Raw genomic sequence first — 15,871 nt, 5'->3', positions numbered from 1 at the left:
ATTTTCTAATATATCTCCTTTTTATTCTTTATTCTACCTGTGTGTTTTTGGCCTTCTGCCCTTTGCTTGTTTTTGTTTCCTTTCCTCATTCTGACCTTTGATTTCCTGCAGGCCATCCTAGCATTTGACAAACCCAAGAATAGATAAAGTAGACCTACAGCACAGCCCAGACATAAAAGCTAGGATGAACACATACCCTTATCCTTCTCAGTAACAGAACAGAACTAGGTGAATGCTTGACTCCACCAGGCTACATACAGTTGAAATGATTTTTGGAACGCATTAGCAGGATCTTGGCAGTTGTGTAGAGCAGAGGTGTCAAACACATTGCCTTTGGGTTGTATGGGATTGAACCGGACTAAAATGTAAATTGGGAAATAGTTAACAAAATAAGTAAAAAATACAATAAAACATAGATAATACTGAATTTTAGAATTAAGTCAGTATGGTCCCATAACACCACTAATGATTCAGGATTGGGCCCAGGTGTAGTTCACCATCTGGTAATCTAGTGACAGCAACATTTCAGTACTTAAACTGAGCCTTAATTGGGCCTTATTTTAGTACCAACTGAAAGACCGTTTTGTGAATTAGCTGAATGAAGACTTGTTTCCTGTACATTTCAGAGCTACCCAATTTTAACTGTGTCTCTGGGGTGAACTTTCAGGAGCCTCAACTAATTAGCAGGACTGTGGTTATTGAATGAATATGCATGATCATTCTTGTCCACCCAGGAGCTTTTGGTACTTCGGAGGAAGAGCAAATTTCTGGGCAGATTGGGGTTCCTTTGAAAGGTACCCATGGATTCCCATGTACTAGGTGGTGGTGCTTCTGAGGAGACCATTTATTTAACATTAGAGTCCTTGTTCTTAGTAAAACTGGTTAAACACAGAGGTAACTAACAGGTGTGATACAGGATATGCTGATATTATATGCCTTGACCTTGAGCAGACTGCCCTCACAAATCAGTAATAATTTTAGTTTCTTACATTCATTAAAAATGCCTGGAATTCAGTCTCAAACGTTGAAAATATTTACATCCAGATAAATTTCGAACTTTTTTAAATGGAGTGATATTTATTACCAATGTCTTAACTATATTGTATTATAGATTTTATGTAAATAAGGCACGTTTTGGAACTACCGTCCTTTGATACATCTCTACAAAAGGATGTTGACTCAGTAAATGCTACATTATAGTTTTCATCCTCCTCTGCTGCTCTTCTACTCTGCCATGCTTGTCCCTAATGTAGATGCACAGTCAACTCATAAAATTGTGCAACGCATGGTCCAAAATAGTCATCACTTTTAAGACTTAAATGAGTGCTAATGAACTTTGACCAAAAATGTGGTCAATATGAGTAAATGAACCACCTCTTCACAGTTTCCCAGGGCCCCACTCCCAACAGTCCCATTCTCATCTTTCTCCCATCTAACCTGAGACATATCCACATATGGTGTTTCCTTATTGAATGAGTGATTTATGGGAGGTAACTTACTGTTTCTTTAATGATTTTTTGAGATGACAAACTTGAAGAAGAAGAAGTGAAACTAATGGTCAGGCCTAAAAATGGAAGGTTTGTCCTGGGAGCTATGCTAAGCAGATTCTTCAGTAATTTTTCTGGGTCAACTTTTCCGTTCCCCAGAAACTTTTCTCTCAAACCCTGCCTTTCCCTATGAATAAAATTGAACTTAAGAATTTTTTTTTTTAATTTTGCTAGGACTATTTTGGAGGACTTGGAACAAGAGCTACAGTGGTCAACTTAAAAGCACAGAATTATATAGCTAGAAGGGAGGAGACCTTACCTGTCATCCAGTCTTATTTTTATTTTACAAATGGGGAAAGTGAAGCCCAGAAAGTTGGAAGTGATTTGCTTAGGGTAAATCTTACTGAATCAGTCATTACCTCCCAGAGCTCAGTTTGAAACAAGGTACTTTCTGCTTTCTTGGATTCAGTTCTTGCATTTGGGGAAGTGGAATAAGCTGGTGCCTTCATAAGGACCTTGGTCTTCAGGAGGGGGATAACCCATGGAAGAAACATAGAAGTAAAGGAGCTATTTCTGGTTTGTTTCTCTCTGCATTTTTGTTACACACACGCACACGCACACGCACACACACTGTTCTTTACCACCAAAGTTTTCTTTTTCCTGAAGAAGCTGCTCTTCCGCTTATACCATTCTGTATAGAACACATCCAGAAACCCTCAAAATAGATCTCTGACTAATGCTAATTAGTTGCTTTTGTTAATAGAAACCACAGATGTTGAACTACTTTGTGGTGGGCTGCCACACCAAGAAGTGAATATAAGTCATCCTGTTTTATGCTTCATTTGATGTTAGTAATTAAGGGATCATTGAAAAAAGTTATGGTTTTGTTTTTTCTTTTAAGAAATCTTATGTCACATCAGCAGATCTAGTAAACATTATGTGCTTAACATGCTCAAGAACTATGTTAGGCTTAGGGATACAGTGATAAAACAAAAAAACTCAATAGGTAAAAGTACTGTGCTAAGCAATTTATAATTATGATATGTTATCTGGTCCTGTTATGATAGATACAAATGAGTTATGGTGATTAAGATAGGAAGAGACTGAGTAATAATGTCCAGTAGGGGCTGGGGGATAAGGAGTATGCAGAAATGACAGAAGTTCAACTTGGCAAACATTTATTGGCCACTAACTATATATGCAAAACACTGTTATGTCCACTGAGGATAAAAAGACAGAAATGAAACAGGTTCTGTCTTCAGAGAGTTTACGTTTTGGCAGTGTGATATAGCATACATACAAATAAGGAAATATACTTTTATTCAAGGATGAGGAGAAATCGGACCCTTTTTTGGTGGGGCAGGAATCAGGGAAGGTATCACAGAGGCAGAAGGTGATACCTCATCTGCACCTTGAAGTAAGCTAAGGATTCTGAGAGGAACCTGAACATTTATAATCCTAGGAACAACATACAAGAAAGAAAAGGTTCTGATCCAAGAGCCTGGAAATATTCTAGAGGTGCCTGAGGCATGGGGGTGACTGAAAGTAAAATAAGAAATTGTTGGAATGACCAGTAGGACGTTTGAGAAATAGAACACCTGAGCTACTTGTTTAACCCCTCAGAGTCCTGGTTTCCTCCTCTGTAAAGTGAGAGTGGGGGTAGCACTTTCTCCCACCCAGTATTGGAGGAGAAAATGCTTTATAGTTAAAGAACTATTGTTCTTTAACTTCATACTAGTAACCGGAGATCAGTAGCCCTCTTCAGGATTAGAGACAATTCTCAAAGTCATAGATTTGTTCTAGAGCTGCAAAGGGATCTCAGAAGCCATCTTGGTCCAACCCACACTCAGTTTACAGATGAAGAAATTGAAGCCTAGGGAGGTTAAGTGGCTTGGCCAAATCACAAAAGGAATGAATATCAGAAGGAAAATATGAACCTAGGTTCCCTGACCCCAGAACTACATCATCTTTATTAGAATTATAGGCTCCTAGTATTTAGAACAAGAAACAACCAGCCCTAAATAGAGAAAACCATCTCATTATGCCGTTGGAGAAGCTGAGGCCCAAAGAGTTTTAAAGTTCCTTTCTCAAAGTAATACAGGTGATAAATTGAAAGATTTGAACCCACATTTACTTTATCCATTGTTCTTTCCACTATACTATGTGTGTCTGAAGGACCCATCAAGAGGTCTGAGAGATCTATTCTTTAGGTAACTATGGGACAGTGACTTCTGGATTGGTTTCTTGAATTTTTTCAGATCTTTAGGGGCCCCTTAATCTAACAGGACAACACCCTATTCAGAAGAAGTAAGTAGGTCTCCTAGGGTCATTTTCTACAATACTCTGGTTTTGACGGGCATGGTTGGGGGGGAGAGAACTGCTTACTTACTTCTTAAAGGTTACCCTGGAGGTGGGATGTGACTGGAGAAAGTAGGAGGCTCTTTAGGAATTTATTTGGGGCTCAGAGAACAAAACTCTTCAATGAAGGCACTGGAAACTGTCCAACTAAGAAACTCAGAAGCAGGTGATTGGGGCTTTATAGTATGAATCAGCAGGTAGTATTGCAGGGGTCAAATAGGGCTTTCATGTTCTCTTCAGTAGAATGACTGATAAGCTCTAGGACCTCAGTAGGACCAGGAAGGAGGAGAGGGAATAGATTATTGATTCCGTGGAGTACCTACCTCCCTTCTTGTTTCTTTAATGAGGATTTAGAAATCATTCAGTTTTTGCTGTTCCACTTATACAAGAATTCCAGGGTAACACCATAGTGGACTAATGTCCTTTTCAAAATAGAGTTTTAAAATTAGACTGGAAAATTTATTTGCAGGGGGTGGAGAATCACTAAAAATTTTTGAATTAAAGATCTTCATGATGTGTTTGTAGGATATCATTTGGACAATTTGTTGGTAATGTGATTAAAAAGTGATAAATAATTCAGAATATTTTGTGTTTTAGGTCTCCGGGTAACTGTGCTGCTGACATCCTTTCTTATGGTTTTGGGAACAGGTCTAAGATGCATACCTGTATCATCAGACTTAGTGATTAAAAAAAGGTAAATTCTGTAGTTTAATTTTTAAAATTCATTTTTTTAACTTTGTTGCTAGTCAGCTTCTTTTATGATTTTTTTTCTTTGTGAGAGTATCAGTAGAGGGCTCTGTTGTATATAGTAGCACTTAAATTCCTTATCTACTTTTAGCAGGGTTTGTTATTTTAGTGTTTAAAAATAGCAAACCACTCAGTTTGTTGTTAAAAGCATGTGTCCAGTTTGGGAAATTCTGAGTTTAAATTTTGGTATCTTAAAAGGAAGAACTAAAACCAGTTTGGATTTGAGTGAAAAACTAGATATCTTTCCAAAGCAGTTTAAGTTAAGTATGGTGACATTATTTTGTCTGATATAGTGCTAATTCTCATACTGTCCCTATTCAGATATAAGTACAAAAATATATTATTTAAAAGTACCAATGAATATACATATTTTCTGCTCTTTTTTATTATGTGTGGCACCGAATTACCTATGGTGTGCTTGCTAAGAAGGAGATTAAGAGAAATTAGAGACAGCATTGCTAGGAGCAGATAAGTCAGTTAAAGGGATGAGAGAGAATAAGTCACTGATAAGTGGAAAGGAGGAATAGAATATATTCAATTCATATGTAAAAGGCACTATAAAGAAAGAGCACTTATAAATGAAGACTTCATTTTATGACTATTAGAACTTCCATACAATTCACACTGCAGCCTTCTCTTAGACAGACACACATAGAGATTCATCTGAAGGGTTGTAATTGGAACAGCAATTTTTGTTCATTGTTGGTTTTAAGTGCGCTAATAGGTCTTTTGAGGTAAACCATTGAAAATGTTTCTTTTTTAGAGCAGGGATTCTTAACCTAGAGTCCTTGAATTTGTTTTTAAAAAATATTTTGATAACTGTATATCATTGTGATTGGCTTCCTTTGTGACCCCACACACTTGATTTCATGCATTTGAAAACATTCTAAGTAGTGCATGGGGTAGCTATTAGTATATTAATATTAGGATCTTTATTGGGATTCATGGAACATAAAGGGTAGATAGGTGGTGCACTGGGCATTTATTTAACTTAATGCTGTTTACCTCAGTTTCTACACCTGTAAAATAAACTGGAGAAGGAAATGGCAAACCACTCCAGTATCTTTGCCGTGAAGAGTCACAAAGAGTCAGACACAACTGAAACGACTCAGCAATAAGACATTCATAGGCTTCATATGTCTTTCAAGGACATCCAAGGTTAAGAACTCCTTTTCTAGAGTAATTTTCACTTAGGATTCTTTCATATGTGGTTATGTTGTGAACCTTGCTTGGGGGGAGAGCTAGAACGAGCAGATAACCCAGAACATTCAATAGTAGATCTTTCAGATTTCAAAGGATCTAAATCTTAGGGAAACAGAAACACATGATAGAGACCTGGCAGTCACTTTATAATGTAGGATTACCCAGGCTCTAACCTGAGAAATTTAAAAGAAATAAACTTACCTATGTTTAGACTTGCCAGTGTAAGGACCAGGTATAAAAGCTTCCACTTTGTATTAGACTACCACTGAAGCATCAGTCCAGTCTCTTGGATCTTTGGCAAACTCTGCTTGGAGCTTTCTGAGGTTTTGACTCTTCCCTGTAATAATAACAGTATTTATATAGTAGTAGTAAGGTGTGCAAAACACTTGAATTTTTTATTTAAAAAGTTTAACAAGCATTTATTAGGCATCTGATATGTGCTAGGCACTGTGCTAAGTACTTTACAAATATTATCTCATTTGAACTTCACAACAAATGTGTGAGGTAGGTGCTGTTATTATCCCCATTTTATAGATGAAGAAACTGAAGGAGAAAGTAAGTGGTTTGTTCAGGCTCACAAAGCTAGTAAGTGTCTGAGGCCATATTTGAAGTACAGTCTTCCCGACTCCAAGTCCAAGCTCTATCTGCTACAAATTACCTCATTTGATCCCCTTAATAACCCTGTGAGGTAGGTGCTATTATCTTCTTCATTTTGCAGGTGAGGAAACCACACAAGATTACACAGCTAGTGAGAGTAAGCTGGGACTCAAATGCTGGTCCTCTGACTCCCATGCCCAGTGTACTTTTAGCTACATAAGTATACAGGATCCTCTTCCTCAAAGTATTGAGGTGGACAAGCATTGTCTTCCTGAACTATTCATTTATCCCAGATTTCATTCTTTCAGTCAGATACCTAAAAGGTCACAGAGAATTTAATCACTTTATTGTGCCCTCTCCATTAGGAATACCATAAGCAAGTGAAAGGAGATAGAAATACTAAGTGGACAGGCCATCTCTTTTCTTATACATGGAGTCCATAAGTAATACAAAGGATCTTGAGCTGTTGAAAAATAAGAATCTCCCTGTTCTGCCAAGTACTAAATATTGTCAGATGTCCCAGTAGAAGATGCCACGATTCCTTGAAGGTAAACTGAGCAGTGGAGTCTACAGCACAGATTTGAGCCCCGACTGATGCCATGCCATTGTGTATTCTGGCTTTATGAAAAGCATGTCAGTGAAGGATGCCACAAGGGAATAGTACAGAGTGAGAGCTGGGCCTGCTTACTGCAGAGTTCTGAAGTGACATTTGTAGGAACTCCTGGCTGGAAATTGTATTAACCCAATATAAAGAGGACTAGCCCTGTGATCCATGAACCAGTAGCTTAGTTTAGTGGATTAATGACCATGACATCATTTCCTTTGTCATAAGATCAATCCAGCGCAGAGCCAAATGGACATACTCTTGGTATTTTTTATATTTAATATTTTTTACTCCTAATAGTTGATTGATGGCCTTCATTAAAATTAGTGGTGAATCATCATGGAGTTTTCTGTGATTTGTATTATCCCTAATTGGTAAGTATTGGTTCTGTACTTAAAGAACTAAAGCTCTTCATTTGTCCTTTTAGAACCAAAGTGTCACTAGAGTGGCCTGATTATTTGTTTTTCTATTTATATCCACATTGTCTAGAACGTAGGTGTTTAATAAATGATTCATTGATTGCCCCAGTGTACCTGCAGAGAAATGGAAATTGAAGTCATAATAATGTGTCCCAGTTTCTAAAAAATTAAAGAGAAAATAAAAGAATAAGTGGCTGAAAAACAGCCTCCTGGGAGAGTACATGGTACATCCATCAGTTGTGACAGATGCTCTTCTAGCCCAAAAGTTGATAGACCATATTTTTTCCAAAAATCCAGCAGCCTAGTTCTAGTAACTCTTAGGGTCCTCTAGAGTCATAACTTCTGTTTTGGGGTACTCTAATTTTTTAATAATATTTTATTTTTTTTCCCTAATTACATAATAAGAAAAATTTTAGCATTCATTTTTACAGGATTTTGAGTCCCAAATTTTTCTCCCTCCTTCTGCCTCTTCCCTCTCCTCTTCCGATAATGGTAGGCAGTTTGATATAGTTTATACATGTGCTGTTATGTAAAACATCTTTCCATATTTATCACAGTTGTGGAAGAAGAAACAGATCAAAAGGAAATAAGACCATGAATAGAAATGTAAAGCAAGTGAAAATAATAGTTGTCTTGGATCCTTGGACCATTCTAATTTTTAAGGAGTCTGCCACTAGGGTAATGTTTTTGGTGCCTCTTACACTAAAGTGTTAATTCTTTTTCCAAGGCTTTGCTCCACAGCTCTCATTTCTTTTCTACTTCTTTTCTCTTATTCATTTCATTTATAATATTTATTAAACTCTTATTTCATTTCTTCTAAGAATTGTATTTGATCTTGTGGCCGAGCTGTTTGTTTTTGAGCTTTTGTTTATAGGTATTTTGAAATTATTCTCTTACAGGTTTATGTTTTGGGGCTACCTGGCATGCTAATTGCTCTTTATCTTTTACTTTACTCATTCTTGCAGCCTCATTTCCTAGATTGGGACTTTGTATTAGGACTAGGCTCTGCACATGACTCTTGGGGTGCCCCGTATGTCTTGTCTAGGGTGCTGCTGCTTTGTTCTTTAGGTATCGAGTACTACGTGTTTTCAAGGATCATAGGGGTGGCCTGAAGCAGGGAGCTGAAATCTTTCCACAGGTTTATTTAGATGTAGTCATATCAAGGGCACTGTCTGACTTTCTGACTGTACTTTCAAACTCCAGAATGTCTAGGCAGTCAGCTGTGTATTTGCCCATAGGTGGTTCTCCAGTATATGGTAGTTGGCCTTAATGTCTGTGATCTAGTTGAAGGACTCGGATTTCAAAGCAGTTGTGCTGCTGGACTAGCCATGCTGTGGGCCTTGGGCAGCCCCCAGCTGGTGGTCAATCTCTGTTTGACGCCTCAGTCCTCTGGTCAGGGTTTGTTGGGGGAGCTAGGCTGTACTGCTTCTTCCTATTTCACCATAGTGGTTCTGGTTGTCATAACTCTTAATATGCTTAAAGCCCTCTTCAGGGTAAAAGATTCTAAATTATATCTAAGTTCATTTTAATTTATAAATTTTCCTTTAAAAAGAATAAATTAATGTCTCTCCTCACCTCCCAGTAATTACAACAAGAGAAGAGAGCTTAGCGTAAGAATGACATGCATATCCTATTATTTTCCATAGTATAAAAATGCTGCTTTTTTTGTGGCAAAATTGAGAAATTTGTACATTCAAGAACTAAACCTGTTCCAGTTAAATATGTAAAGCTTAGATTCCCCAAAGTACTTCAGGCTAATCCTAGAATATAAATCCTTTAAACTGTGGAGAATTACTTTAAAAACATTACCCTCAATCATCAAACAATGATGTCTTATAAATGTTTTTTAAGTTTAATTTCTGTCCTTTTTTTATACCTCAGTCATCTGCTATACCTCCTCCCCCCACAGAGCTCTTCCCATTAAGAATCTCAGATATTTACTAGGTATGTGACCTTGGACAAGTCACTTAACAACTCTGTCTGCCTCAGCTTCCTCAGCTGTAAAATGGGGATAACAATAGCACCTACCTTTGCGGGTGGTTGTAAGGATCAAATGAGATATTGTTAAAATACTAAGTACCATGCCTGGCACTAAGTTAGTACAATATAAATACTTATTCCCTTATCTACCCCTCCCTACCTTCAAGGCAAGAAAAACAGTTAAGCAAAAAATGACCTTGTCCAACAGAATATTCATTACTCTGTACCTGTAGTCTTCTGTGAAGAGAGAATCTTAGATCTTCCAGGACCAAGACTGATAATTGTGCTTTATCTGAACTCATCTAGGGTTTTTTTGTTTTTTTCCCTTTAAATTATCATAGTCACCGTGTTTGTTTCTTTGCTTCTGTTTCCTTCTCTCTTCATCAGTTCATACACATATACATCTTTTTCATGCTTCTTGGAATTTTTTATATTCATAATTTCTTGTGGCACAATGATGTTCCAGTATCTTTATATACAAAGCCTTAACTTTGTTTCCAGTTTCTGGTACCGTAAAAGCTGTTCTATGAATATTTTGTTACATTTTGTTGCTTCTGCCTTTAACTTCCTTAGGATATATAAGCCTGATTGTGGGATCATGGGGTCAAAGGACATATGTAGTTTAGTGACTTTTCTTTGTTTTCTATAATGGTTCAACTACTTTGCAGCTCCACCAGTGATGTATGCATGTCTTCTCATGACCCTACAGCATTGATTATTTCTGTCTTTTATCGTATTTGCCAGTTTGCAGGATGTGAAGTGAAACCTTAAGACTTTTAAAGTTTGCATTTCTCTTGTTAGTGGTTTAGGACATTTCTTCCCCTATATGATTATTGAATGTTTTAATTTCTTTCTTTTCTCTTATTCTTTTTTCTTAATCTATTCATATACTCTTGGTCATATGTTCTTTAGGAGATGAAAGCTTATCTTGAATTTAATAGCTTCATTTGTCTGGTCTTCTTAGGAAAAAAATGGGGTAGATTCCAAATGAGTCTTTTTAAGTTCTCATGAGGTGGGAGGCAAGGGGGAAAATTGGGAAGAAGATGTATTCATCAAATGCTTGGAGTACAGATATAAATGTGAAGAAAACATGTAATTTGCTTTCTAAATTTGGGAAATACATAAGGAATATTTTTTCTTTTTTACTTTTCTTGAGCTTGCCTGTAGTTGTGGTTCTTTACCAGACAGCTGCTTTAAATAGCCACTCTGTCTTAATAATGTCTTACGGTTATCATAACACTACAACAGTGGTTTTACCATTGTAAATGATAAGCACTTGATTATCACTGATTGATAAGAACATGCTCTTTATATACCCAAACGCAGTTCCTTGAGGTCAGACACTGTCTCTTTTTGTTATTTGTATTCTTAGACAGGGTCCTGGCAAATAATAAGCCCTTAAAAATGGCCTTTCATTTATTCATTTACTGGAAAGGGATATTTTTTCCATCAAAACTATTTGACTAGGCAAAGCTTGTTATTTTAAAGATGCTGTCTGATGCCCCTTGATTGAGAAATAGTTAAACAAATTTTGGTACTTGAATGTAATAAAATATTACTATGCTATAAGAAATGACACATATGATGAATACAGAGAAGTATGGAAAGATTTGTGTGAAATCACACTTAATGATAGAAGCAGAGCCAAGAAAACAATATATACATTAACTGCAACAAAAGCTTTTGAAGCTTAATGCTTCAAGAGTATTTTAGAATTTAAAAAGGTGAGTTTTTGTGTTGAGTCATAGCTTGGGATCATTAAAAGCATGACACAGTTTCCCAAATGCAACCCAGTATGATTTCTTCCACTAATTCAGGTCTGTTCCTCTGCAATATCTGTCCAGATATGCTGATGTACTGTTTCAGTAGACTGGTCATCTAGCTACATGTCCTAATCTGGACAGTTTTCTTTCATCTAGCTTTTCCAGTATGAATTGATAGCCCAGTCACTTCAGTAATTGTAAATCTAACTTAGGAGTTATGGTGGTGTTCCAGATTTGATGCAGTCACTATAATTTCAGGAGCAAGCAGGATGCCCTGAAGGACCTCACTATCTATAGAGAATCCCTCTTCCATTGAACGTTAGTGGAAAATTCTCTATGATGGTAGTGAATGGCTTCATTTTACATGCATCTTCCTATTTCATGCCTCAGTTGGTATAATAATCAAAGTAGCATTGAACAGTTATCTGTGGTTCATTTGTCAAGGAATTCTGTATGCTTTTAAAAAATGCATGATACTCCTTGTTGGGGGAAAGGCTTTAAGACTTCATACTGACTTTAAATGCTTTTTGTAATCAATAAACAATAAATCATTTGGAGTCTTGTATTCTCTGCACATTTCAGTCAGTTGTGTGACTATAAAGATGTGGTCTGCTATAAAAAACTACTTGCCTAACCATTTTTCATGTTTTCATTAAAGATTCTCTCTCTCTCTCTCTCTCTCTCTCTCTCTCTCTCTCTCTCTCTCTCTATATATATATATATATATATATATATATATCTTTCTCATAAAGACTTTATAAAAATGAGAAAGGCATATAATTGGTATCGTCTCAGTCATCCATGATTTTTCCAGTTTGGGGGTATATTTTCTCTTGCCTCAACTAACTTATCAAACAGTCTGTCAATGCTTTCAAGCTTATATAACCACAGGCACCAATTTCCAGTGTTTATGCTTAGGTACAACTAACTTTGTCTTCCTAACTTTTTCTTAAGTGGCATTTCTACTTCTCCCTATAGCACATTGGGGGCTGAGGCTTAAATGTGGTAGTTCTACCATCATTAATGATTGAAATTGATCATTCCAGAAAAATAGATAACTCTGTTGCTTGTTCCACCTATTTGCTGTTCTACTTTTTTTTTAATCGAGATATATTTAGGATGAAATGGCATTTTGGTCCCATGTGAAACTTTCTTTATCCTTGCTTTCGCCAACACTATTCTTTGCTCTTTTTTGAGATGAAATTTTTAGTACTCTATATTCCCACTGTCCTACTTGCATTAATGTTTCTCAGCTTAGGATGGAAAGAAAATGTTTACTGACTATAGTGGGCCTTGTTTTAGTTACTCCTTTACATCACTGAAACATTGGCAAGAAATGTTGATATTCAGAATAAATATCTTTGGCTTTTTCCATTTTCCAGTTTTTTAGCTTTGATTTATTTGAAAAGTGTCATCAAAGCTATTATAATGATACACACAATGTCTTCTCATCTACATCCTTTCATTTAATTTGATGTCGATTTTGACCTGTGCTCTATTTGTGGTCTGACCACACATAGACAGATGCTTTCTTATAAGGCTCTCATGTCATTAGCCAATCTTTCCTTTTAATCTGTTGTGATACCATCAACTTATTTTTATGTGTAAGAGTATTTGGTGCTCATTATATCCAGTATTTTCTGACTTTTCTTGAAGAAAATAGTCAACATTAGGCTTCTACTGGTCTACAAGCCTTTGACCTCTTTCATTTCTTAAACCTGAATTATATTGTTCAACATATCTATTGCCATCTTCTCCATGCCTCCTTCATATGTACCACTGAGTACATAGGCTTACTTTGAGCATTTCATCAAGTTTTTCTAGAATTTTTCTACCTCTTCATCCTCTGTAACTGATGTTTGGATGTAACCTGCATTTTTGGTGGTCTTTTTGCTTATAGTCCTTTGCACTATAAGACAAAATGACAAAGTGTTGTACTTCAAATGATGTTTCTTGTCTTTGGGCAGAAAAATCCACTGTATCTTGATCCTTGTGTGAGACAACGTTAGTGATGGAAGAAAGTAGATCCAGGAAGGTCCATTTACTTTGCCAGTAGACTACTTGGCAATCCTCTTAAAAGGAGAAGTTAGAAGCAAACTCAGGCCACTGTGTAAGGGTTTGAATCAACTGAAGAGAGGAATTAGCAGCTGGATCACAGCTTCTGAGAGGGTGTATTGCCCAGGCAATGCTCATAGCACCGAAGGTGACTATGCCAGCATAATTCTGAATCACAAAGTATAGCAGACTCTCCATATAGAAGGCAGAAGAAAAATATTTATTCAGACACCAGAAAGCCAAATCCCAATACCTGAAAGCCAAATTTGTCATAGTAACAAGTCAATACGCATTAACGCTGCCGAGGACAAAGACGAATATTCCCAAGTCTTCCCACAAACTAACAAACACTCAGGAGCTTAGCTGTGCCTGCTTGCCCTGTGTCTTCTCCTCCCTCACTGCTCTCACCAACTTCCTTCCAGTTCTGCTCCACCTTCCTGTTCCACCCCTTCAGCAAGCTCCTCTCACCATGGAACTTAGGCTTCCATGGGATTTAGGTAGGTCACATGGGCTTATTAATAAATAGGAAAGATCTTCCCATTTAAATTACCATTACAGATGGTCAGAAGAGGGCTGCTGCCAGGAAATTGCAAAGACTAGAAATTATGTAACTTTGAATTGTTATTTGAGCCAGCAAAGCACTGCATCAATACAGTGTCTCTATTTCCTTCTTAATCTTTGTGCTCTTTTAAACTACCTAAATAATCCCTTGTTCTAATGGACTAAAAAAAGTAAAAATGTCACAATTTTTCTCAAAAGAAAAGAATCCCATCATACAATTTAATTTTGGTTCTTTCTAGAATCAAAATTGTAGCATCAAATCAAATTCTACAGGCCACTAGGTAGTACATTAAATAGGACTGGACCTAAAATCAGGAACATATATTAGCCTTGTGACCCTAGGCAAGTCACTTAACCTCCTGTCTACTTCAGTTTCCTCAACTGTAAAATGAGGACAATAGCACCTACTTTACAGGATGCTGTGGGGATCAAATGAGATAATGTTTGTAAAATCCAGCATTTTTGGTACATACTAGGTACTAAATAAATGGTTATTTTCCTTTTGATATAGAATTGGTGAAGGTAAAGAGGGTAGGTCAAAGGGCAGCCAGCATACCTTAGTCCTCAGAGACAATTATTTAGAAACAGTGTGTTACAGTGGTAACAGTGCTGTACTTAGTATCAGGCGGGACCTAAGTTCAGATTATTAACTAGTTGTATGAACATAGGCAAGTCACTTAAACTCTATGAGATTCAGTTTTCTCATTTGTAAAACCAGGTAACAATATCTGTATCTCAAGTTAAATAAGTGTAAAGTTTCACAAACCTCAATATGCTATATAAATGCCAAGTTTTTTTGATAGACTTTGACTAAATTGTTTCACTCAAAAAATAACCTCCATTTGGGATACGGATGTCAGCATATAGAATGTTGATTAAAATTATCTAACAGTGTCTTCTTCATTTCCTAAAAGTGTACTTTCTCATGCTGACATGATGACAACTTATGAAGTAAGTTGTAATGTAATAACTAAATAGTAACTATTTCTCTCTTACCCAGGAACCCAAGGGATTATTTAGGTCTTCTTCTCCTAGTTCATTTTTTTTTTATTATTATTATTAAAGAGGCCGTCCCTTGAGCAACTTAAAGAAGCCTATTCATTGAATGGATGTATCTCACTCAAAGTGAGAATGTGATAAGACCTTGGCCTGCAAGGGCCAAGGTCTCACATTGCATCCTGGGCCACTTCCAGTCGTTCTGAAGAATATCAGGCCACTGGACCCAGATGGCTCAGGAGAAAAAAGTGAGGTTGGTGACCTTGCACAGCCCTCCCTCACTCAAATCAAAGTCAACTGCAAGCCATGTCATCATGTTGATGTCGTGGACATCTTTGAGAACAAAGGACAAACACAATAACAACTTTCTCATGCTATCATAAATAGAAATTAAAATAAAATAGATAACAGAAATATTTCACTATTTCAGTGGATCCATGTTCTTGTCTGTTTTGTTCATGTTTTCTAGTGTTTCAGATTGTAACCCATCCTTACCTCTCTGTAAGATATCTACCCTTTGTACTGGAGGCTATGCTTTAAGGCCTTTTAATACTAAAGAGATTAACTGTATGTCTTTTGTTGCTGGCATGTGCTAATCTACTTCTTTTTCCAATCGTACATTTACTGTATGTGATATCATTTCTTGTATGAAAGTCAGTTTTTGGTATAATCTTAGTAAAACTTCTAATAATCATCACGCATCTCTCCATTACCCTTGGGGTCACTCACAATCAGAATTTTGACTTCTTTCATGGGTTCCACAGTGATTTGTCTCCCCATATTAGAGTTTGAACTTCTTAAGATCAGTGAATGTTTTATTTTTGTATATTCCTGTTACTTAGCACAGTGTTTTCTTTGCACATTGTAAGCACCTAATAAATGCTTGTAAAAAATTCATTCATTTCATGATTACAAACCATATAGCATAACCAGAAAACTATTCAGGTAAAAAAGTCAACTCTTTTTCAGATTGCTGCTTGGGATCATGCAGGGAAAAATGGAGCAATTTTCCAAATGCAGCTTAGCCCACTCTCTTCTCCTTTTAAATTCTATACCAGTATAGTAGAAATGAATTTTTTGAATTCAACTTTATTTTCAGTT

At 36.6% G+C, this 15,871-nt stretch overlaps 1 protein-coding gene across 1 annotated transcript in view; it reads left to right on the top strand.

The window, feature by feature from the left end:
* Positions 1-15,871, top strand: part of SLC49A4 (solute carrier family 49 member 4) — a 141,904-nt gene that overhangs the window by 18,216 nt on the left and 107,817 nt on the right. The window contains exon 2 of the mRNA XM_072613790.1: positions 4,443-4,539. Coding sequence (XP_072469891.1) covers positions 4,443-4,539 — 97 coding nt within the window. The remainder of the gene's footprint in view (positions 1-4,442; positions 4,540-15,871) is intronic.

This window comes from Notamacropus eugenii, chromosome 5 (genome assembly GCF_028372415.1).
Source record: "Notamacropus eugenii isolate mMacEug1 chromosome 5, mMacEug1.pri_v2, whole genome shotgun sequence".
Lineage (NCBI taxonomy): Eukaryota > Metazoa > Chordata > Mammalia > Diprotodontia > Macropodidae > Notamacropus > Notamacropus eugenii.
Note: the sequence above shows the minus strand (reverse complement) of the source record. Positions and strands in the feature narration are given on the sequence as shown.